This window comes from Neodiprion virginianus, chromosome 2 (assembly GCF_021901495.1).
Source record: "Neodiprion virginianus isolate iyNeoVirg1 chromosome 2, iyNeoVirg1.1, whole genome shotgun sequence".
In the NCBI taxonomy this organism is placed as follows: Eukaryota; Metazoa; Arthropoda; class Insecta; order Hymenoptera; family Diprionidae; genus Neodiprion; species Neodiprion virginianus.
Window position 1 is genome coordinate 8,133,957 of NC_060878.1, and position 22,747 is coordinate 8,156,703.

Sequence of the window (22,747 nt, forward strand, 5' to 3'; positions counted from 1 at the left end):
TTAAAATATTAGCCGTTGACGGGATTGGTTTGAAATTTTCGATCCAGTGCGCATACCCAGATTCAGCAATTCGATGGAGATTAAGCAGTAGATTGTAGATAATCTTTTGCAGTTAATTTTGAACTTACTAATCTGGTCAATTGTTTGTTCACACTGCAATAATATCATTTGTTAATGTCTGTGATTTGTTCAGTTTCGAACCGTACAGTGACACTTCGCTATGATAAATATGCTTTGCATTATCGACAGATTTGGTGTTACTAAATGCCTAAATACAACAAAGTATTGTTCGCTTAACGATATGCAATTACTATCCGGCAACCACGACACTTATTCTAAAACTTATTTCGTCTCAGAGGGCGCTACGAAATGGGAGACCTCGGACATGAAAAACGCGAGCGTGTGAATTTTTTGCCGGCACTACAGAACTCGACTGTTAGTAGTTACATGCGCTGCATGTCTAAACTACTTCTACAGAAATCCACGAGAGTGGGCGCCTCGATACTTCGAGATTCGGAATCACCCTAGAATCACCAGCTTGTATAATTTCACGAACCAGAAAACGTGGAAACAGAAATTGTGACAATCCGGCGGCTGTTGCCCGCTGTGCCCGACAGTGCCCGCGGGGTATACCAAACATATCACGTTTTCATAGAAAAATGCCTGCGTTCATAAAACCTAACATGTATAAATAAATGACTAATAATTTTACGATCTATCCGAAAGGGAAGAACATGCAATAAAAAATAAGTGCATAGCGTGCCGAATTCGTAAACTGAAAAGTGTGATATTCGTTTTGACAGAAAACGCGCATAGTTCGTGCGCACGATTAAATTGGGTCGATGTGCGAAAGATGGCGGCCACTGCATGGTGTGTGTGATAAGATTATAGCAGTTAATAATCTTGAAACAGTGTCGAATAGTTAGTAGTAACATAATCAAGGATGCGAAAATGTGATTAATAAAATTGTGTATCGTACGATCGTGTGTAAATATTGCATATATGTATCGTAACAAAGATATCATCGTTTGTTTACGAGAGGGCTTGTGTAACACCGCGATTGAAACCGTGTGAAGGGGTAAAGAAACAGACTTCTAGGTATCGAGTGTATAATTTTGAGTTTAGGTTGTTCATACTAAAGACATGCTGAAGCAATTGCAAATGGGGATGAGAGCGTTCCTCCTGATGGCCTCCCGGGTATGGACCTGCGTCTGCTTTCTCCTAAAGAAGCAGGTTAGAGCCGTAAGTAGGTGTAGCGCACCTAAGCTAAGGCGAATCGTGCGCGAGCGCGGCCCATACAACCTTATTCTCCCGAAACCGATCGACGATCTACAATTCTCGACATATGCACTCTTATTTCAATGAAAAATGTGACTGAAATCATATATTTCTCAACAAGCCTCATGTCATCACATATCGATGTAACGTTCCTTGCATTATTGCAACCTTGTCAGACTGTTAATTTCAAGTTCCTTCCCCTGTTTTCTTCTTTTTTTTCTCATTTATTCCCACTCCTTTACTTTCGATTTCATGAGATTATTACATAAACTTTTTCCCTCTCACATCACATTTGATAGAAAAGTCAAAAGGAGATAAAAGAAATTTAATCTAATATTAATGTGTTGTATGAATTCAGCCATGTATACTATGCAGATATTACAGTAATGTATAGGTATATGTGTTGATAATGTATATAGAATAGATCTTTGGAGTTACATTATCTTGAATAATATCTTGATCGCTGAATATGTTGATTGATGAATTCTGACAACAAGATTTGACTAGTGCACAATTTTGCACAGTACATACTGTGGCATTCATTGGACACAATAAGGTTGTAGCTGCTTTGAATCAAATTAAAAAGCGTTGACTAAAAAAAAATTATTTTCAGGTTTCCCAGATGCAACCAGTCAAATATGAAATTTTTCCGTTGTCTCCTTTATCTAGGCACCGACTCAGTAAGTAATGTAATTATTAAAAAAAGTATCAAATTTAAAATAAACATCAATAACGGTTGTTTCTATTTTACCAAAACAAATTATGTTCTTTCACCGTCTACAGGTATAGTTAAGAGAAAAGTCCTAGTTTTGGACTTAGACGAGACACTAATTCACTCGCACCATGACGGTGTTGCAAGACCGACTGTCAGGCCAGGCACACCGCCAGATTTTGTCCTCAAAGTCACCATAGATCGTCATCCAGTCAGATTTTTTGTCCATAAAAGGCCACACGTAGATTTTTTCTTGGACATTGTTAGTCAGTGGTAAGTTGCTTAAATTTTATTCAATATTTCAAAATTGTTGTTGGCACCGACAAATTGAAGTAATGTATATATGTTCAATATGATCCAGGTACGAGCTGGTAGTATTCACAGCTTCAATGGAAATTTATGGAGCAGCAGTTGCTGACAAACTAGACAACAACAGAGGGATTCTAAGACGGAGATATTATAGACAGCACTGCACTCCAGAAATGGGATCTTACACTAAAGATTTGGCTGCTATTTGCTCAGACTTAGCATCTGTTTTCATTTTAGACAATAGTCCTGGCGCCTACCGAGCTTATCCACGTAAGCTATAAATTTTTAGAATATTATTTATAGTGGTGTTTATTATACCTACTGAATTGCGAAAATGTTATAACCCGTTATCACTTTGGACGACATGTATTACTCCAGAACAATATTCTTTATAGAAATAAGTCTTTCTATTTTCAATTGGCTTTTTTTTTTTTGTAGCAGAGTCACTCTTGCATGGTTTATGCAATCCGCAGATTGTATACTTGATTAATCAATTTTTGACGTTTAAATTACAGATAATGCAATACCGATAAAGTCTTGGTTTAGTGATGCCGGCGACACAGCGCTACTCAGTTTACTTCCAGTGTTGGATGCCTTACGGTTTACACAGGACGTCCGCTCTGTACTCTCTAGAAACTTACATTTACATCATACATGGTAGCATAGCCCCTGCCAGTAAAACCCATAGAATAGATTAGAGTTCAAACCGCTAACAGTCTAGTGTGTCTAGGGTAGAATTATTATTAATAATTAATAATAGGAACGTTTAAGCGCTACCCATGAAATAAGATGACAAAGTTTTGCCTTAGACTCTCTCCACTTTCTGTGCTTATCAGTAGCGCCGATAGAAAGTGCACACAGCAAGCTACTGTTAGCCATCACCTACGTCAGCACAATAAGTTATGTAGGGTATCATTTTTTTTCTGCTTTTATGTCATATTCGCCTTTCACCTTTGACACGTGAAAAATGAAAACAAATTATCAGGGTCTGTAAATGCACGATAAACCGTAATTTCTATTAGCTTTTTATTTTATTATCGTCATCATTACTAATCCTCTTTTCAATTCCACTCAGCAAACTGATATTTTTAGTAAATATTTTACGCCATTCGACGTATGTAGCAGGCAATGATGATCCGAATAATTATTCAAGTAACCATACTGCAATAACGAATTCTATTAGCTGCCCTAGAATCACTAGGAAATGTGTACTAGAAGATATCTAGCTGTACGCTCACTGTATCAGTGAGGCAGCGGTATGCCGATTATACCTGAAGTGATTATGAAGAATCAGACAAACAGTAATAATAAACATTATGAAGCAACAGAAATATCTTTCTTTGTTACAATTTTTTATTCAACTCATTAGGGTCGCCGTTGATTAATTATCGAATCGTAATTCGCTCGAACGATCCATGTACACGTAATTTAAAATTAACAGGACAAACATTGTATGTGGCATGGAAAAGAATCGATGAGAACATAGCTCTATATTTTGCCCGCTTATCTTCTAATAACCCTAAACATCATTATTATTGCATGGTTTGTACATATTAGAGCGCAAAGTGTGTATGTTAGTAAGGATGGCCGTGCATCTGTCGGTTTGCGAATGTCGCGTGCGGTTGTGGTATACGTGAGATAATATTATAGTGATATACATGAGCTATAAATATACATATATATATACACGTGTATATATATATCTACGTGGATAATATATATAGATTTATGATTATTAATTATATATTATTATTAATAATAAATTCTTGATCATAGTGACAAAATAACTGGGTATTTAAATAAGTCATATACAAACGTGTGCCGAATCGTATGTCGGCTGTTTTTCTTGAATAAACAACAATGATTCGATCTGTTTTTATTCGTATATTTGGCAATTTATCGTATGACTGAATTGTATGAGTAATATACTAACAATAAACCTGCGTAACAATGAAACACTTTTCTTATATGTACAAAACAATGATCGTACCAACATCCATAATAATGCGTGTAAAAAAGTCTACCATAATTGTAAAAGAATTGATGTAATGAAACATTGTATTTGAGACTCAGTAGTTGCCTCCTGATTAACAATTTTCATTCAATTGTTGGAGAAATTGAGAAATTATCTAAACTTGTTCCTTATAGAAAAAAGATATTCATCTGAGTTTCAACAGCTTATTGTAGTGATCCGTACTCGTTAGCATAACTTATATTGGCTGTCCTTGTATCGATCGAAATTTATACACATTAGGATAACCACATGATTGGCATGTACAGCAAATCTACAAATGAAATAAAATCACAAGTTCGGTTAACGCTGAATCAATTTTTTGGAGGATCTTCTCTTATCATCTCCAAAGAACTATCGGAGTTGTTGGTGCTGCTACCACTCCCTGCATCATCCAGATCTTCTCTATCGCCTGTTTTCTCTCTTACTGTCGACGTTGCTAGCTGCCAAGTTGGAATGGAAGCCGGTACACTCGGAAATTGTTTCCTATTGGTAAAGAAAATGTAATTCCGATATTATGCACAACTTACGAACAAAACAAATTCAGACAAAACTAAATCACTATTTACTCTGCAAAATAGACATTGCTGTACCTTGATAGCAGTAGACCCTTGAGACTGGCTAAGTCCTGTTTCAAGTCTTGAACAAGCTGTGGTATGCTAGGATCGATGGAGTGGTTTTCCGTCAGTTTACTGACGTCTATCTCTACCTTGGAAATGGAGTCTTTCATTTCTCTCAATGAGGTTTTAATAGTTTTGTCTAAGTCCGTTACAGATTCTTCCACAGTTTTGCGATTCTTGCGTCCAAATAAATAAGGCTCTATGAATTTCTAAAATACAATTGAAAGTCAATTAGGATAATTCTTTTAAATAGTATAATGGATCTTGTAACTCGAAGAAATGACAAGGTTAAATTGTTGCAGGTTCGTTTAATTGAAACAGAATTACTACCATTTCCATTTGAGCCTTTTAGGTAGAACCTTGGCAATTTTTATATCTTCAATAGAATCTCGAAACTAACATAGTACATATAAAATTATATGCAGCATAAGGAGCGGAATCTCACCTTGTAGAACCAATATATACAATAAGTTGCAGTTCCAAACAGAGCAACGGTATTTAGAATTTCTTTGACTCTTTGAAATGTTGTTTGACGATACGATTGTAGTTGGTAATTTGGGTAGCTGTGACCATGATTCATAGGAACAACTGTGAACTCTTTTTGATTAGGAGTAAACGAAACTTCTGTGACAATTTGGTCCCCCCCAGCGATTTCACATGCTTTAATAATTTCGTTTTCCGAGAGACCTTTTCTTCGGAGAAATTCCTGTTTCTGTTTTAAAGGACTCGGAACTACCTTGGGATTTTGTAAAAATTTTACAGCAGTCCTGACCTAGATTGAGATGAAAGAGAGAAGTAGCTAGTAATTTAGTTGTTAAAAATTTGAAGAACAGCTGTAAAGCGAAGTGTTGGTGAATTTATAAAGATAATCGAGTGGTGCTTGTGTGTTTTCATTAATTGAATAAATGTGTCGTCATCATACATAATTAAATTGATTCGAATGTGAAATAAAATCCCGGATATTCTAACCTAAAGTAGCGAAAAGTACTTACGAGCTCATCCCGCAAAGATACGCTAGTATTACTTTCCTCAAGGGCCATCGCGTCGTTTATAACTCACTTTTGCTAGCCGATAAATGTAGCTTCATACTCATGCAACAGATTCTAATAAGTATGTATTACGGTAATTAGATGTGATTTTTCGTTCACTGCAAAATGAACACAACAGAAAAAGTGCAGTCTATTCCACGCAAGCGCACGATTTATACTATTGTCCACTGATACATAATAGTATGGGTATACGGATACATCAAAAATTCTTTGGTCAGTATGAGATTAACACGGTTAAGGTTAAAAACAATCCCGAAAATACAAGAAACTATAAACAAATCGCTGACTCTTTCAAATAATGAAATTATGATCGGTAAAGGCAATCGGAAATACTCGGCAAGAGATAGTCTCTCTTCTATGCTTCTAGATCTCCCGATATTACGCGCACCTTATCAGTTGTGAAATATTTTCATTTCCCTTGTTTACCAATGTTTTCCAAGCTAAAAACAAATAAATGAGCAATGTCGTAGATAAAGACGTGTTGAGATATCTTGTTTTCTTTCAGCCCAATACACTTATAATAGTAATTCCCATATAGGTATATCGTATTCAACGTTGACTTCAATCAAATCTCAAGTAACAAGATCAAATTAACTACTGTATTATTGTTGACAAATAATTAAGAAAGAGAAATACGATTGGTTTGAGCCGTGCTATTTATTCGATTGAATTTACGTCAGGTTGACAACACGGTACACTCATCGATTCGATTCAACCTGTTGGATCATTGAACCGGTATGCCTACACGGTATCATCCAGTGACGATCACTGACAACCGTAGTAGGAAAAAGTGGGTGTCGCTGCCGCATTCGCAGTTCTGTGTGCCCGCTGAACGGCTGAACTTCAGCGTAATTTCTACGATTTTCTTGAGTCGTCTGAATGCGTAAGTAAGAAAGTGTCCATTATAATTCATCGCTTTGTTATATGGTTGATTCTCAATTGTTTCCTCGGCTAACACAACTCTACATCTCATCGAAAAATTAATCTGTTCTGAATTAAGCATCGTCCACTTGTCAATCGATAATACTAACGGTTCGAAGAACGTTCGCTCGTAGAGATGGATCTTGGATGCGTTGCATGACGTTTTGAACCATCATTAGATTGTCGGACGCTCGGTGGGCGTTTATCGGGTCATCAAGCGTCATTTTTAACCAGTTTCTACGTTAAATAAAGTCTTGGTCGTTTTATGACTGATTAAAAATATTATTTATCACAGATCCGAGCGAGCTGTACGCGAATTTTCGGTTCTCACTTCCAACAATTCATTGATCGGTTTCCGTTTTCACTTCTCTACAACTATCCGAGCTCTTTGAACAAGTGCTCAACACCGAACTGCTACAAGCAACAGCATTAAATGTTGACCACGGTGTCAACGAATATTCTGTGACAAATACATAGGATAATTTATCGAAATCACAAGTAGGCTGCTTGCCTTTAAACAATTGATTAACCTGAGTGTGAGAAAAATGGTAATCGACCAGTTTCGGCACTGTGAAAATACCAAGTGCATGTCTCTATTAGAATGCATCTCAATTACTACTTAATGACTTTGGAAGGTCAAGAACTAGAGGGCCAAAATTGTGATTTTATTTGTTCAAACGAATGCAAAGTAGGCTATCTAATTAGAATATTAAGTGTTCAATCATCATAAATTGTTGAATTATAAATTTTTACGTAACTCTGCCCTGATTGGTTATATATGAATTTACAGGTGCGTAACCAAAAAAGTAATTCACAGCCTCCGTCAAGATGATCGGGGGACTGTTTGTCTACAACCATAAGGGAGAGGTGTTGATCTCTCGAGTATATCGTGACGATATTGGCAGAAATGCAGTTGATGCATTCAGGGTCAATGTTATTCACGCCCGGCAGCAAGTACGATCGCCAGTTACCAATATTGCCAGGACGTCGTTCTTCCATATTAAACGAGCTAATATCTGGCTGGCTGCTGTTACCAAGCAAAATGTCAACGCTGCTATGGTCTTTGAGTTTTTATTGAAAATCATCGAAGTCATGCAGTCGTATTTTGGCAAAATATCTGAGGAAAACATTAAGAACAACTTTGTCCTGATCTACGAACTGCTTGATGGTAAAAAAAATTGCCTATTCCATCGTATGAGTTTCATCTTAAAATCATGCACAAAATGGTATTTGGTCATAATCATTGATTATGACTATTTTTCTATCGATTCTTTAGAAATTCTGGATTTTGGTTACCCACAAAACTGTGACACCGGGGTACTGAAAACCTTCATCACTCAGCAAGGCGTCAAGTCTGCCACAAAAGAAGAACAGGCTCAGATTACTTCCCAAGTTACAGGTCAAATCGGATGGCGACGAGAAGGAATAAAATATAGGCGCAACGAACTTTTCCTTGATGTTCTTGAATACGTCAATTTATTGATGAGTCCCCAGGGCCAGGTTCTCAGCGCTCATGTGGCTGGCAAGGTTAGCAAACATTCTTACCATCTTTTTTCAGATGCCTAAGGATTTAAAAACCGTTTTGATATTTGACATTATTGGCATTGATGGAACTATTCAAATATGTTATTAATTTTAAAAGTTTTCTTTCCCAAACAGGTAGTGATGAAGTCCTACTTGTCAGGAATGCCAGAGTGTAAGTTCGGGATTAATGATAAAATAGTGATGGATGCAAAAGGAGTGAAAGGAGGAGGTGGTAGTTTAGGTAGCACGGGTGATGACCCTGGAGCTAGATCTGGCAAGCCTGTGGTGGTTATCGATGATTGCCAGTTCCATCAATGTGTCAAACTTTCCAAGTTTGAGACAGAACATTCCATCAGTTTCATCCCACCGGATGGTGAATTCGAATTAATGAGGTAATTGATGGGTTCCAGTAACGGTTCTTTTGGTAGCATCCAAACAATGAGTAAATACATAAACATCGAGTGATTTGAAAACTTGAAAAATAATTATGTAAAATATTGTTGTACCAGATATCGGACCACAAAAGATATATCACTGCCATTCCGCGTTATACCGTTGGTACGTGAAGTCGGCCGCACGAAGATGGAAGTAAAGGCTGTCCTCAAGTCAAGTTTCAAATCCTCTTTACTTGGCCAAAAGATTGAGGTCCGTGTTCCAACGCCATTGAATACAGCTGGTGTACAACTGATATGTTTAAAGGGAAAGGCAAAATATAAGGCATCGGAAAATGCAATTGTATGGAAGATAAAGCGAATGGCTGGCATGAAAGAGACGCAGTTGTCTGCTGAAATTGATCTGTTAGAAACTGATACGAAGAAGAAGTGGACACGACCACCAATTTCCATGAACTTTGAGGTTCCATTTGCCCCTTCTGGATTCAAAGTTCGTTACTTGAAAGTATTTGAATCTAAACTGAATTATTCTGATCATGATGTTATTAAATGGGTCAGATACATTGGACGAAGTGGCCTATATGAAACACGATGCTAATCACCAACTTGTCAATGATAAAATACAAAAAAGTAATCTCATCTTTGAAGTGTAATGAACATAAATGTAATAAGGCTATAGCTGCGTTTTACACTTGGGACTTGCGGTATATAAACAAACTAAAAAGTTGCTGGTATTTATTCTCGTAAGTTCAAAGTTGAAACGTCCCTTGTAAGTATGGAAAGATCCAAAAAATTAATGATTTTAATCCGATTACATTATAAGGCGTAATTAATTATAGCAATGTCGCAGTCTTTCGGGGTATTCTCTAAGAATTCGCACAAAAGAAAAGGACAAAACATTCCGCCTAAACAGCCCTTAAAAATGTCAATGCCACCGTTCTGATCAAAATACAATACTTTTTCTATAACTGCTTATTTCAATCAGGGAGCATTTTTATGCGAGGCATAATTTACCATCAACGATTAAAATAATGCTCCAATATATCGTGAAAATGTATTTAAAATGTGAACGATTTCTCTAGAGATGTGCCCGGCTGGTCCATGGTCACTTGAAGGCGTACGTCAAATGTAGCTTCTGTCTCTCTATATTATATCGATATATTATAGGTATATACATGTATGTATATATGTATCACAAACCGCATGATTAAACGTTAGTGCAGTGTTTAAGTTGATTTTCAGTTATACCCGAAATTATAAGAAAAATAAAGCATAACATTCAATACTTGAACATTACTGGTTTTATTAAAAAATTGAGTACACGAAGCGTTGATAGATTGTAAAAAGTAGTTTGACCGTATATTGAAAGACGATCTCTGTCACTGGTGACTAATCGATAGTTGACATAAATTGGACGAAATTCTTCTAGTCTTTTTACACAGTTGCAACTATCTCATTTTATCACCAAACCTCACGTGTTCAACATTTCTTGTTTTCACAGTATTTTCGTGTTTTTATAGTACATATACATTTCCAAATAAGATAATTTAGCAAGCATTCCATTCGTAATAAATACAGCTACTAAAATTCCCTCAGAAATTCGGTCTATGATTTTCTAATTTTCAGCTGCAACAAAATCTACTCAATACAGAACTCTTTAAAGTGCACGAAACAAAATAAGTATGTGCTTCAAAATGGAAATTAAACCCTTTTACAGTGATCTAACGAATAATTATACTGTGCGTACTATTTCTTTTATCACGAACACCTCTATCAAATGTGAGTTAGAAATAATAATATCATTTAATGTAAATGATATATGACTTCTTCAGTTTTACGTTTGACAATCAAACTTAGTCAATCAAAATATGAATAAAAGAATTCGATTCAGCTATTGATAATAACACATAATAAAGTACACTTGCATACTTATTTAATGATTCACAGTGATAGAGATTGGCTTTTGAATTGAAAAAAAATGACTTGTGTGCAACTCATTTGAAAGGTTTGTACCTCTGAGATCCTATACGAATTTAAATGGCAAATAAGCCATCTACTTTTCAGGCTGATATTCTCGTAAAACACTTTAACTACCAAGTAACCAAAATCCAGTGATTATTTTTGGATAATGCATATTACATTACGTAAACTATTATCACTTGCAAAATTTCTAATGATTTTCACGATAAGAAATGTCACACTAGAAGTAGATTGAATCCGTTATGTTACAGTTATTGAAACTGACTAAATGCGTAGCTAGATTTTATGTGAATACAATGATTTAAAGTACAAGTTAACGTACCTGCTAACGTTTCGACGAACATGTCGTTATCATAGCAGTGAAACATTTTATTGGAATGCAGGCTTAAAATGATTTCGGTTAGAACGCTTGAAATGAAATCTATATGAATCGTTATAGTTAGTGACTAATCTGTCTGAATGAGAGATTATGATGAATTAGTAACTGATAGTAGCAGTTTATATACAAAAGTTTATAAATAGATATACATATACATTAATTGTAAGCACACGTCTCGTTACTTATTATAATTTTTCTACATTAATTAATTTTATTTCAATCTTTTATCTGGTTGGCACTTTCCGTAAACTGAGTACATTAGATTACTGCTGTGATTTTTTGACCAGTTCAGTTATCCAATTCTGAATAAACAGAGCCACGCTAAAAATAAACCAAATATTCACTATGCCGAGATATATATTCATTGCAATTTTCAGTATATGCTCATTTAGAAGGCCACAAATGTTAGTACAACAAATTGATTTTTCGATTAGAATTTTTGTAATTTTGAAAAGTTGATTTCAAAGTGTTTTATAAAAATACAGTCCTTCCGGGGCAAAGGAAACATTTTCGAAAAATAACTATCATTTGTCGAAACTATTCCTTTCCATAAAAACCATGATATAGTATTGTATATGTTCATGACATTTTGTTGATGGTTATGAATATCTTTTTCGCCAAAGTAATTCTTTGTTGTCAAGAGAAATTATATAGAAATTATGTTAAGTGAACTGTCACTGATTTCTGGTAAATGACGATGATGAACTTTTTAACACTGTATACAATATAACTGGAATATTGATCGTTCTAATTGAGGTTCTGGTAAATAATATAACCTACAGTCCACAGAACTGTAATTCACGAGTACTTCACACAAGGTGATGAAAATGAAGTATATCGACATAACTGGTAATTGGATTTGTGCAAAGGTTTTACGATATCTGTTCCAAAGCCTAATGCAATTTTGTTTTTAGTAGATTGTCAAAATGCATTTGAATGTTACATACTCATCAAGTTGTGACAAAGAAAACCGCTGAAATTAATCCTACACCATAACTGACCGGATTATTCAGGCAACTGATTTATATTTTACCAAGCTATTATACAGGATGACTCAGTACTATCGCCCCACAGACTACCAATGTATTCTTTGGGAAAATCTGTGATTTTTCGTTTTTCATTTCTTATAGGAAATTTGTCGTTTGCAAATTACAGCCGTGTGAAATTGGCTATTCCAGTAGCATCTGATGGCTTAGAACTGAAAGAGAACGCGACTAGCAGATCATCTGCTGTTCTGAATCTTCAGATGCTACCAGATTGGCCAATTTCAAACGGCTATAAAATCGGAAACGGCAAATTTTCGATCAAAAGTAAAAAACGTTTCAGTCGCGGATGTTCAGGAGGACCACATTGGTAGCCTATAAGGCGATAGGCCTGGGTTACCCTGTGTATGACTTACAAGCCAATTTAAGGAGGAAATCAACAGCCATGCCACAGCGAATTTCTATTTACAATTTGTATAGATAAAATAGTTAAAATGGTATTCTGAGAAAATAAGCACGCAGGAATGGCTAAGGAAAAAGTTTCAACTGGGTTGAAAAAAATTTGAATGAAGTTTAAGAATAAACTGAATGAAACACTTTGTCTTCATTACTTAGCCACTAAAAAAATTGTCACCTCTGCATTATTCGCATATAATTAACTATATATATGATCGTTATTTCTATAGAATTAAATACATACATCAATGAATATGTACTCGATTGGCTAGTCTTGCGAGTCCTTGTATATAAAATACGTTGCGTTACTAGTTCGTTTGTTTCGTTACCTAAATTTCACTTAAATATCTAAAAGACAAATATTATCAGTAATGTATGTATCACAAGTTGGGACCGTAATACTAATTTCGATATAACATATTATGTGCTAAGTCCCGCGTGTTAAAACGATCGTTTCAAATGACTGTTGAACAGTTCTGAACAGGATTTTCCCTGAAATCTTTCTGAACATATCATTAAACTACGGAAAATATTTCTTCCCATCGCTAATATATACCTGAAAATTCCGCACAGGCTCAAATAAACTTGATTGTGATAAAAACATTTTGGTCAATAATTTAGTATTAACTTTACAGAAGTCCAATTCGATACTAGTTTTGTTTTCTCTCCTTTTTGATGGCAGCTTACTTAAGTCGTGGGAATATCCTGCTTGAAAGTTTTATATATATATATATATATATATATATATGTATATATATATATATATATATATAAAATTGCATCTTCTCAATTTCTTATTATTTCGCAATATCACTACATCTACTCCTTATCAACATTATCTTTCATTATAATATCATCCTTGGTAATGTTCTGGTTCATCTGATCATTTTCGTACTCCACAAAATCATCAATCAAACTTGGCCAAGCTTCAGTATCGTCGTAAGCACTGAGATCATCGCCAATACTTTCGGCAAAATTAAGAAACATATTCCAGGTATCTCTTGGAATACCTCGTACATGTTGGTGACATTCGAGAAACTTCAACCACCTAACGAGCAGTGGTGGTTCGCGAATAGTGAACACAAGCCTCCACAAAACGAGTGCCATGTCAGCTGGTAAAATTCTCTGGCCGGATCCAACATCCAAGCCAAATCTGAACGTGAATCGATACAAATCTTTGAATAATTCTCCATCCTCCGTCAATTCTTGAACGATTTCGGGCAAACGAGCCTGAATACCACGTATACTATCAACGTGCATTCCCTTAAGGCCAGTGATAAATTCCTGACGAGCAAATTGACACATTTGTTCAGCATTTAATTTCCATGCCAAGACTAGTACTTTGAATTCGTCGGGAGAGAGTTGTAAGTCTTCACAAAGCCTTTCTATGCCGTCGGCCAAAATAATATCTTCATGTGGATCCTGAAAATTGAAAGAAAAATGTAATGTCAATTAAATAATGCAAAATCCAAGGTCAAATCATTATATGCAGCTGTAATAAAAGCAAGTTGAGATGTGCTTAATGACGTTTACCTTGTACATATCAAAGAGAGCATTCAACTTGCTTTCGGAAGAGTCTTTCTGCTGTTTACAGTCTACAGTTAAATTGAGTCCTAAACTTGTTTTAGGTCTGTCCAGAGGTGGAATTCTCGCATAAGTTCCTCTGGATGTTCGCAGATTATTATGAGTCATGGGAAGCGATCCACAGTTATCTGAACCAACTTTGTTAAATGTTGACAAGGCGCCCAAACCAGATTTGCTGTTGCCGTTTGTGTGAGTCTCTATGGCTGTCAAAGGGCTTGTTTGAAGGCAACCTGTTGGTGGAAAAAGATCCCCAAGTTCCATAGTTTCTGTAAACCAGAGATTAAGTTTAGGCTCCTGTTTACCTTCAGATTCAGGTTTGGGAGAATCAAAAACAGCCAATGTTTGGTAAGTTAAAGAGATATGATATAAATATACTTGTTATGCCAAAGGTTGACATATAATAGATTTTCACATAAAGGTACATTTTTAAATATTACTCTATACGATGAAAACAAAAGTACAGTAACATGAAAGTGAAAAGGGAATAATTGATGAGCAGATTGGTCATATTTAGTAGTAATGATTAGATAGCTTTATATTAATCGTAGCAATATAAATTTTTTTTAATAATGATAGTCGCATACCGTCTTTGTGCTCCGAAGAAATTTGTTGAATGTGTGCAGACGGTGGGGATGGCACCTTGAAACACGAGAGACAGTTTCCCATTGATGCTGTCCGTACTTAACGTCAAGGTATATTACCCCTTGCATCAGTGGTTCAGTCTTTGTTTGGCAGTCTTGATCATAAGCTATTTAGTCAGATAACACAACAATCCAATTTGTAGTGATAAGTGCTTATTAAACAGCAATTATTGTTCATTGAAGAAATAGCAGATCGCGCAAATACGTTGTTTCAAAAATGACTGGAGATGGAGGATCGGAGTAAGACGTATTACACATTTCTCAAGACGGTTATTACGTTATAAAGAAACCAGGAAAACAGCCTTATTTTATTTCATCACTTATTTCCATTATGCCTTGTATCTAATATATACATACTTGTGTATTTATGTATGAATACACTGTAGAAAACATGTATGTATATGTGTAAAGGCGTTAGGTTCAAGGTGGGGATAAACGTGTTGGGTCTCGTTTTGATAAAAACGTATATTCGAGAATGAACGCAAAACAATGAAAATGGGTATAACACATATTTATTGTTTGAGAAAGAATTGAGACTTGATTTCGAGCCTTCAATTTGCTGGTGATGAAATGTAAGAATATAATCACAGTATACATATAATATACATGTATATATAACGAGCAAACGGGTGAATGACGAAAACAATTGTCAACTTGGTGAATTTTTTATTTTTCTGAAATCGGAAATAACGGGGCAGAGTGAGATCGAGAGAGAGGGGGAGAGAGAGAGAGAGAGAGAGAGAGAGAGAGAGAGAGAGAGAGAGAGAGAGAGAGAGAGAGAGAGAGGAAAAGAAAGAAAAAAATCGGATTAAAAGTTACCTGTGTACCTATTATTTTTTCAGCAAATACAATGACGATTCGCATGGACTCGACGAACCTGCTCGGCGTTTACGAGTGGTAGATTTATGTAGTTATTATTTGCGTCAACGAGTCCGCTCCATTTCATTGGTAATTTTTATTTCACTTTAATGAGAACTTTTAACAATAATGTACTGTACGAAGTTACGAACCCCGCGCGATATCCACCCAACTCAATAACCCAACCGCTAAGATTTATTACGTACAGAATAATCCATCTTCGCCGCGCGTCAAACACAAATGATACTTCTACCCTACACACGATATATCCGAACTGATTGATATTTTACGGAAATACTAGATTTTACAACATTTTTTCAGCGAGCTATAAAAGCAGAATTTCTTTTTTCTTGGCAATACATCGCAAAAAATCCCTGCTAGTCGATGTCAGTCACCCTGGTTCTTTCAAGACGACAACCTAACGGTACTAAAGTTGAAAAAAAAACAACATCAACACGAACGTCACCAACCTCAACCGTGAGTCACTTTTCATTCGCAAAATTCCGCGGAAAATTTAAATCATCATTTAAGTCATGTTAATGTATTTCAATATTTATTTATTACCTACTAGCAAGGAATGGCCCATTTTGTTGCAGAATATGCATACTACTTAAAGAGAGTCGCATTTAACAATAGAAATAATGTTTTAATCCTACTTTTCACTTCACATCAATATATTAGCCAAAATAGAAACCTACGAACTTGCACAGTTTTCTATGCTTGGGTATAATTTTATTATAATTTACCTAGAACTATTAACTGATTATTCTTTTTTTGGCACCATATTGCTAATCACAGATTGTGAGTATTCCACTTTTATTCCAGCGTACGCGATAGCCCAATATCACTGTGAATGTGTTCCCATAGAGACGCTCACAATTTTATTTCAATTGATCAAACAAAATGACTAAGAATATTTGTCGCTGAAGCATAGGTGTTCTGACATATCTACCTTTGACAGTACACTAAGTACAGTCTTAAACTTTTGTAACTATACACAAATATTCCTGATTGTTCAATTGTAGAAGGTGGTACAGCAGGAAATTTTACCGCAATCAAATTTTTAACAATGTGTGACCCAAACTTGGGGGCTTTACCATCGCCGGTCAGCGAACAGAGATCCAGTTATAAACCGAGATTTTTGGACAAAGATGAGAAGATGCCTTCAGATTCTTTGAATGAACCTTCTACAAAAGTAAACTCTAAATTATGGAAATATACTCCACCTGCAGAGCCGCCATCAATTCTTGATCCTGATGATCCGTTGATGAAGCGATTCCAAGAGTCCCTCAAGGCCCACTTGTCTCGTATTAATAATAAATTGAACGAAGAAATCTTCGATCTTGTGCGTATATCAAAAGTCTGTTTATATATCGATAGTATTTTCAAATATATATCCATTTTCAAGTTGTTCCATGTTTATTTATATATTCTTCAGGAGGCAGCAATAAAAAAAGCGAAAGATGTTCGAGAACAAGAAGGACTCAAATTGTACAGTGCGCAGGAAGAAATATCTCGGCAGCAATCAGCAATCGAGAACTATCAGGCTACATTAGTAGAGGTGATACAGATGCGCGAAGAAAAGGAAACACAAATATGTATAGTGAAAGATGTGCATAAGGAAGCGTACCAGAAATTGCGAGATGAGAAGGCAAAGGAGGAAGAAATCATTCGGGAACTGGAGAGTTTGTCTTCCCTAGAACGCCAGTTCAGGGAATGGGAAAATGAAATATCTAGTAATCTGACAGTATCGAAAAGAATGTCTGAAAAAGATGCAATGGATCAAAAAGAATTGATTCGCAAGAAGCAGCAGGAGGATTATATTCTGTTTAAAATAATGTCAGAAGTGTGGAAGATCGAATCAGAAATAAAAATCTTAAATGAGCAAGCTGAACTAAAAGAAAAAGAGAAAGGTACGCTCAGTCAAACTATCACCGATGCCAATGCTGATCTTGATGCATTGCAACGAGAATATAAAAATCTGTTCAACACATGGAATAACATTGTTGCTAATATCTCTCAAAGAAATCAGATTTACAGCGAAATTTCTGATGAGAGACAGTGAGTTCCTTGGCAAGCCAATTTTTTTATTAACCCAATGAATAAGCAAAAACTACTTGTAATCTTATTTTCACATCTTTGAGCTATCTTATTATCATTACTTATTACATATTTCACTATTTATGAATATTACAGACAAATCCGAGAATCGTTTCGAACATTACAAACTGGAATAGATAAATTGAAGAAAGAAGCTAACAAAGAAATGGAGAATAATGAAAGGCTAACATCTGTTCAATCGAGATTAGAAGAAGAGATTCAGATCAATTCAAAAACAAACGCCATTGAAAAGGAGAAGATTGCTCATCTTGAATCACAGTTTACAAAAATAGCTAAACTGGTCGAGCAGAATAACGCAGAATTCAACGAAATTCAAAGTGTAGGCATTATTCAACATAAAAATGACGTGCATATTAAGTTGTGCACTCTGATTAACTGAAAATACTTACACAGATTCATGTAAATAATTGAATTTATTTCAGGATTACCGACATTATCGCAACATGGAAAAACTGTTGCAAAAGGATATTGAAAAATTAGCTAGCCAAAAAGTTCAAATAGAGGAGCAGATTTTGGCCAAACTGGAAGAAAAAGTGGCACACGACAAAGTTGCTCGATACCTGAATAAACTTTTACGAAATTTAAAGTGTGCGACTCGGGAGCAGGAATTGGCTGTAGTACAGGCTGAAAATAATTATGGAAAAACATTGCTGGATATTGAGAAGTTACGAGGTCTATTGGAAAACAATAAATCAGAGTTGGAAGAACTTGTTAATATTAACAGTGTGAAAGAAAAAGAAATTGATGTGACACAATCAGAGATAAAAAAATATGACTCCATTATTATAAGAAAACAAAGAGATATTGAAATTGTGAACAAACGAATTGAAGAAGCTCTAGAAAATACAGGGGGAGAAGAAATCAGTCCACTTGATTTGAAGATACTAACGTTAGAAAAGAATATAGAGGAGACAGAGCAGATGAATCAAAAACTACAGTTACACTGGCTAAGGCAGGAAGGGTATATGGTAAACCTTACTCAGCAGAGGAATGTTCAGACGCAAGAGATGAGCTTGTTGGCTAAACAGATAACAATAATGGAGCAAAAGAATTTGAAACTCGAGACTGAGCTTGAACTGCAACGAAAAGAAGAGCTTAATATGGGCAGAGTTATAAATAACTATCAACAGAAATTAGTGGACCTTAATGCACGACTGGCAATGCAAAAGGATTACAAGGACTTCTTGGAAGACACGAATTACGTAACGAAGAATGAGTGCTTGGTATCACTGGAAGAGTTAGAAATGAATATCATTAGATTAAAGAATGATATAGAGCAATTGGAAGATGAAAAATTGAGTGCCAAAGAACGGTTGATCACTTTACAGCGGGAGAGTCTATCTTGGGAAAAGAAGGTAAAGTACTCGACTATCATTCTGCTAATGATTTTATTATGATCCAGAATCTTTGGTACTAAATACAGAGTTTAAATGAAAAATTATAATATAAGAATATTTCATAAATATATTACGAATCTTAATTAAGGTACAATTAGCGCAAGAGACCAACAAGAATATTAAAGACGAACGAGGCTGCTTCGGTGATGTGGGAATAATGAAAAGTGAAATCCAAAGAATGCAAATTAGACTTTCGCATCTTAGAAAGGCTCAGGAAAAGTTGATTCAAGATATGGAACACTGCGTTTCTCGAAGAGATGCAATTGTTGACGGAGCAATGGCGAAAGAGAAAAGAAATCCTAAAGGACAACACAATCAGAGAACCATTTTTCAAAAACGTCTGACCGATCAAAGACTGAAAATCAAACAAATAGCAAAAGTGAGATATTGAATAGTGTTCATGATTATCAATATCCATGAAAATTACCTCATTAACAATTGATAATTCTAGGAAACGAAGCAGATAGACAATCAAATATCTGAATTGGAAGAAGTGCAGAGGACAATGTTAGAGCAGTTGAATAAGGAACAAGAAAGGCTCAGGTTAATCGAAGATTCTATTCCAGACATTGAAAAGAAGATAACTGAAGCTGAAATTATAAAACAGCATGTATGTAAGCTGCATGCTGCGAATAGTCTAGAATGATGTTTGACTATTGCTTAATAATTTTGCAGATAAGATCCAAGCAAGACGTAGTTTATGTTTTATGCATATTGCAACTCAAGTACACACAGCCAGGAATACTCTTAATTTACTTGATATTAATTTTATAGAATTTGGAGATTCTAATACGGAAACAGCACAAAGTGAAAATGTACCAAGACGTCCACAGCGGACGGCACAAGATGCTGCACAAATCTGAATCACTTTTAGATGCGGAATTGTTGAAACAGCGTGTGATGAATGCAGATTTGAAAGAAATATTGGAACAAACGCAAAGTGATTTTCCACTGTTGAAAGATGTGACACGAAAAATACTACTGACACTTCAAACACCGTAAAAACTTTTGTATACAATATATAGATGCCTACTTGTAAATCTGACACATATGATAAAACACTTCTAATTATGAAATGTTCGTGGCTTAAATTGGCAAAATTATTATCAGGTTTGTTCAATAATTTAAGAATGTACAGTTATCTGCAAAACAATATTCCTCAAGTAATAGGATGCCAAGGAGGATCATGAACAATAACTATAGATTTTTCCATTAAAATAAAAACTAGTTAATTTATTATACACATTTTGTACACTTGGTTACAAATTATTCGACATACTTACATCATCCAATTGTTATGAGATCCATTTCACAATGTAATACGTTTTCTTTCCTACCCTAATCATTGTTAAATTATTTGGCATGATATGAACACCAGGGGTGATTATTTCTTCGATATTTTGAATCCTTTGATGATTGATGTAAAAACCACCAGCGGTAATAATTCTTATTGCATTAGTTTCATCCGGGAAACAATTTGCTTTCAAACTAAGTTGCAGCACGGTCAAGCCTGGCTCAGGCAATATTTCAATTAAAGTTGCCCCTTGAAATGCGCTGACCATCTCATCGGCACTGAGACTGGACAAACTTTCGATCGACTTATCATAAAGTACGGATGTGGTTTGCTGTGCTGTTTTCAAGCCCGCTTCTGTAAAAGTTATCAATTCACATGAGTGATGTTCTGATCAATGGAAATAAATGGAAATGTGAACATCTGCAGTTATTAGAAAATAATACGTAGCAGTAAAAATCAATTACCTCCATGCACCAATCGAGTAACATGTTCAGCTAGTATTTTTTGTGCTGTACGTTGTTCGGGATTTTTTTGGTGGGCAACCATAATTTCTGAAATACGTCCCAATGGGATGAAAGTGAAGAATTTCAGCAATTGATGAACGTCCGAATCTTTGGTGCGTATGAAGAATTGGTAGAGTTGAAAACTCGATGACTTATTCTCCGATAACCATATAGCATTACCAGCCGATTTGCCAAACTTTTCGCCACTTTCTGTGGTGATTAATGGTAGCGTCAGACCAAATACCCTTTTGTCAGTTGCTCTGCCGATCAAATCAAACCCAGCATCGATGTTACCCATTTGATCGCTACCGCCAATTTGAAATCTACAATTGTACTTTTCTAATAGATGGAACCAGTCGTAGCCTTGGAGCACCTGGTAAGAGAACTCAGCAAAGCTCATTCCTGTTTCTGAATTTAGTCTCGTCTGTACAGATGTTTTACTAAGCATTGTACCGAGTCTGAAATACCTTCCAACACTTCTTAGAAAATCAAGCGCATTTATGTCCTTGTACCATTCTATATTGTTGACAATCATAACAGGTTTCACAGTCTTTTTTTCCTCCCAAAAAAGTTCCTCATGATTTTTAAATATCGTTCTAATGTTTCTTGATATTCCTTTTATGTTCTCATTTATTAGGACCTGTTCCATTTCAGTACGCGCTGACTTTCTGTGACTCGGATCTCCTATCTGTCCCGTAGCTCCACCTACTAGAGCTATTACTTGATGGCCAGATCTTTGCCAGTGTAGAAGATTCATCAATACCAATAGATTTCCAACGTGCAAACTGTCCGCCGTTGGGTCAAACCCAGCGTATACCGTCTGCGACGACGCATTCAGAAGATCAATGACTTCTCCTCTGTGTGAACAAAATGGATTAAGTAAAATTAGTGGAATATTAAAATCGTAGGAAGAATGGAGTGCCTTTCGCTTGTTAGAGTCAATGAAATTATTTAAAAAATCATAAATTAAACGGTAGTCTGTACTCACGCCGAAGTGTCTGGAAAAATATCCTGAAACATTCCTCTATCGTAAAGTCTTAAAACGTTTCTACTTTTGTACGTTTTGTACGTTCTAATGTTCTTTAAATCGTGCCTACAGGCTGTGCATAACCTCCATAAATGCCTCCTTATACTCATTTTAAGGTTTATTCTATTTTAATTCTTTAGTCTAATTTCTTAAAGAATTCTTAATTATTCTTCGAAACTCAATTAAGATGTATACGTATATTTTCAAAACTTCCGAACGTAGGAAATTGCTAACAATAACGAAACCGGTATTGTCACGAATTCCTCACATGTGACGCACATTATTATTGCTACAATTCCGGGGAACTTTAACATAGACCAACATTTCGCCGTATGCTAGTAAAAGGTTTTGACTATTATATATACGGAAACTCAAGAATGTAGTTCGTTCGTATGAATCCTTAGTTATAAACGAAACGAGGTATTCAGATAGCTAGCATTTAAATATTATGTACAACCGTGTAGTATCAAAAATACGGTATTTAACTTGCGGATCAGCTTAAAAAACGTTTACTAAGCGCGCGTCGAGCGATGGTAGGGATGACATTTTTGGATGTAATATTGTAAAACAATATTATCGGTACGAACACGTTGCGTACAATGAGTGTTAAATTTATTCGTCTCGTAAATACGTGGGAATAACGAGAACGAACTAAATTGAATAATACGATTCTGATAATTACTATATTTCGAGTAGTTGTGTGACAGG

At 35.5% G+C, this 22,747-nt stretch overlaps 6 protein-coding genes across 11 annotated transcripts; 3 read left to right on the forward strand and 3 right to left on the reverse strand.

Annotated features, from left to right (window-relative positions):
- The first annotated feature begins 451 nt into the window (after positions 1-451).
- Positions 452-4,438, forward strand: LOC124297345 (CTD nuclear envelope phosphatase 1 homolog). Of its 2 annotated transcripts, none has more exons than XM_046748268.1 (5): positions 452-1,233; positions 1,892-1,958; positions 2,062-2,263; positions 2,352-2,569; positions 2,815-4,438. In XM_046748268.1, exons 1-5 carry the CDS (start codon positions 1,144-1,146, stop codon positions 2,958-2,960), a joined length of 723 nt encoding a protein of 240 aa, XP_046604224.1. In that variant the 5' UTR covers positions 452-1,143; the 3' UTR covers positions 2,961-4,438. The 2 variants fall into 2 exon arrangements, with proteins under 2 accessions (XP_046604224.1, XP_046604223.1); XM_046748267.1 differs by having other exon boundaries at positions 454-1,242.
- LOC124297344 (peroxisomal membrane protein PEX14) lies at positions 4,169-6,503 on the reverse strand. Its single transcript, XM_046748266.1, has 4 exons — positions 5,923-6,503; positions 5,376-5,702; positions 4,904-5,139; positions 4,169-4,796 (listed from the first exon to the last, which is right to left on the reverse strand). Exons 1-4 carry the CDS (start codon positions 5,968-5,970, stop codon positions 4,625-4,627), a joined length of 783 nt encoding a protein of 260 aa, XP_046604222.1. The 5' UTR covers positions 5,971-6,503; the 3' UTR covers positions 4,169-4,624.
- Positions 6,504-6,722: 219 nt separating this feature from the next.
- Positions 6,723-10,107, forward strand: LOC124297333 (AP-2 complex subunit mu). 3 transcript variants are annotated; one of them, XM_046748251.1, is made up of 5 exons: positions 6,723-6,862; positions 7,691-8,068; positions 8,177-8,427; positions 8,560-8,816; positions 8,934-10,107. In XM_046748251.1, the coding sequence occupies exons 2-5, from the start codon at positions 7,729-7,731 to the stop codon at positions 9,412-9,414; spliced, it is 1,329 nt and encodes a 442-aa protein (XP_046604207.1). In that variant the 5' UTR covers positions 6,723-6,862; positions 7,691-7,728; the 3' UTR covers positions 9,415-10,107. The 3 variants fall into 3 exon arrangements, with proteins under 3 accessions (XP_046604207.1, XP_046604208.1, XP_046604209.1); XM_046748252.1 differs by having other exon boundaries at positions 6,756-6,866; XM_046748253.1 differs by lacking the exon at positions 6,723-6,862 and adding an exon at positions 7,475-7,588.
- LOC124297339 (DCN1-like protein 3) lies at positions 10,100-16,083 on the reverse strand. Of its 2 annotated transcripts, none has more exons than XM_046748258.1 (4): positions 15,667-16,083; positions 14,783-14,946; positions 14,148-14,464; positions 10,100-14,036 (listed from the first exon to the last, which is right to left on the reverse strand). In XM_046748258.1, the coding sequence occupies exons 2-4, from the start codon at positions 14,862-14,864 to the stop codon at positions 13,434-13,436; spliced, it is 1,002 nt and encodes a 333-aa protein (XP_046604214.1). In that variant the 5' UTR covers positions 14,865-14,946; positions 15,667-16,083; the 3' UTR covers positions 10,100-13,433. The 2 variants fall into 2 exon arrangements, with proteins under 2 accessions (XP_046604214.1, XP_046604215.1); XM_046748259.1 differs by having other exon boundaries at positions 15,659-16,083.
- LOC124297351 (coiled-coil domain-containing protein 40) lies at positions 15,713-20,456 on the forward strand. The gene is made up of 9 exons (XM_046748275.1): positions 15,713-15,787; positions 16,019-16,121; positions 16,723-17,042; positions 17,136-17,758; positions 17,894-18,137; positions 18,241-19,173; positions 19,304-19,594; positions 19,667-19,825; positions 19,990-20,456. Exons 2-9 carry the CDS (start codon positions 16,082-16,084, stop codon positions 20,215-20,217), a joined length of 2,838 nt encoding a protein of 945 aa, XP_046604231.1. The 5' UTR covers positions 15,713-15,787; positions 16,019-16,081; the 3' UTR covers positions 20,218-20,456.
- On the reverse strand, positions 19,440-22,727 carry LOC124297330 (tyrosine--tRNA ligase, mitochondrial). Of its 2 annotated transcripts, XM_046748249.1 has the most exons (4): positions 22,001-22,727; positions 20,974-21,869; positions 20,499-20,863; positions 19,440-19,570 (listed from the first exon to the last, which is right to left on the reverse strand). In XM_046748249.1, exons 1-3 carry the CDS (start codon positions 22,147-22,149, stop codon positions 20,511-20,513), a joined length of 1,398 nt encoding a protein of 465 aa, XP_046604205.1. In that variant the 5' UTR covers positions 22,150-22,727; the 3' UTR covers positions 19,440-19,570; positions 20,499-20,510. The 2 variants fall into 2 exon arrangements, with proteins under 2 accessions (XP_046604205.1, XP_046604204.1); XM_046748248.1 differs by lacking the exon at positions 19,440-19,570 and having other exon boundaries at positions 20,428-20,863.
- Positions 22,728-22,747: the final 20 nt, after the last annotated feature.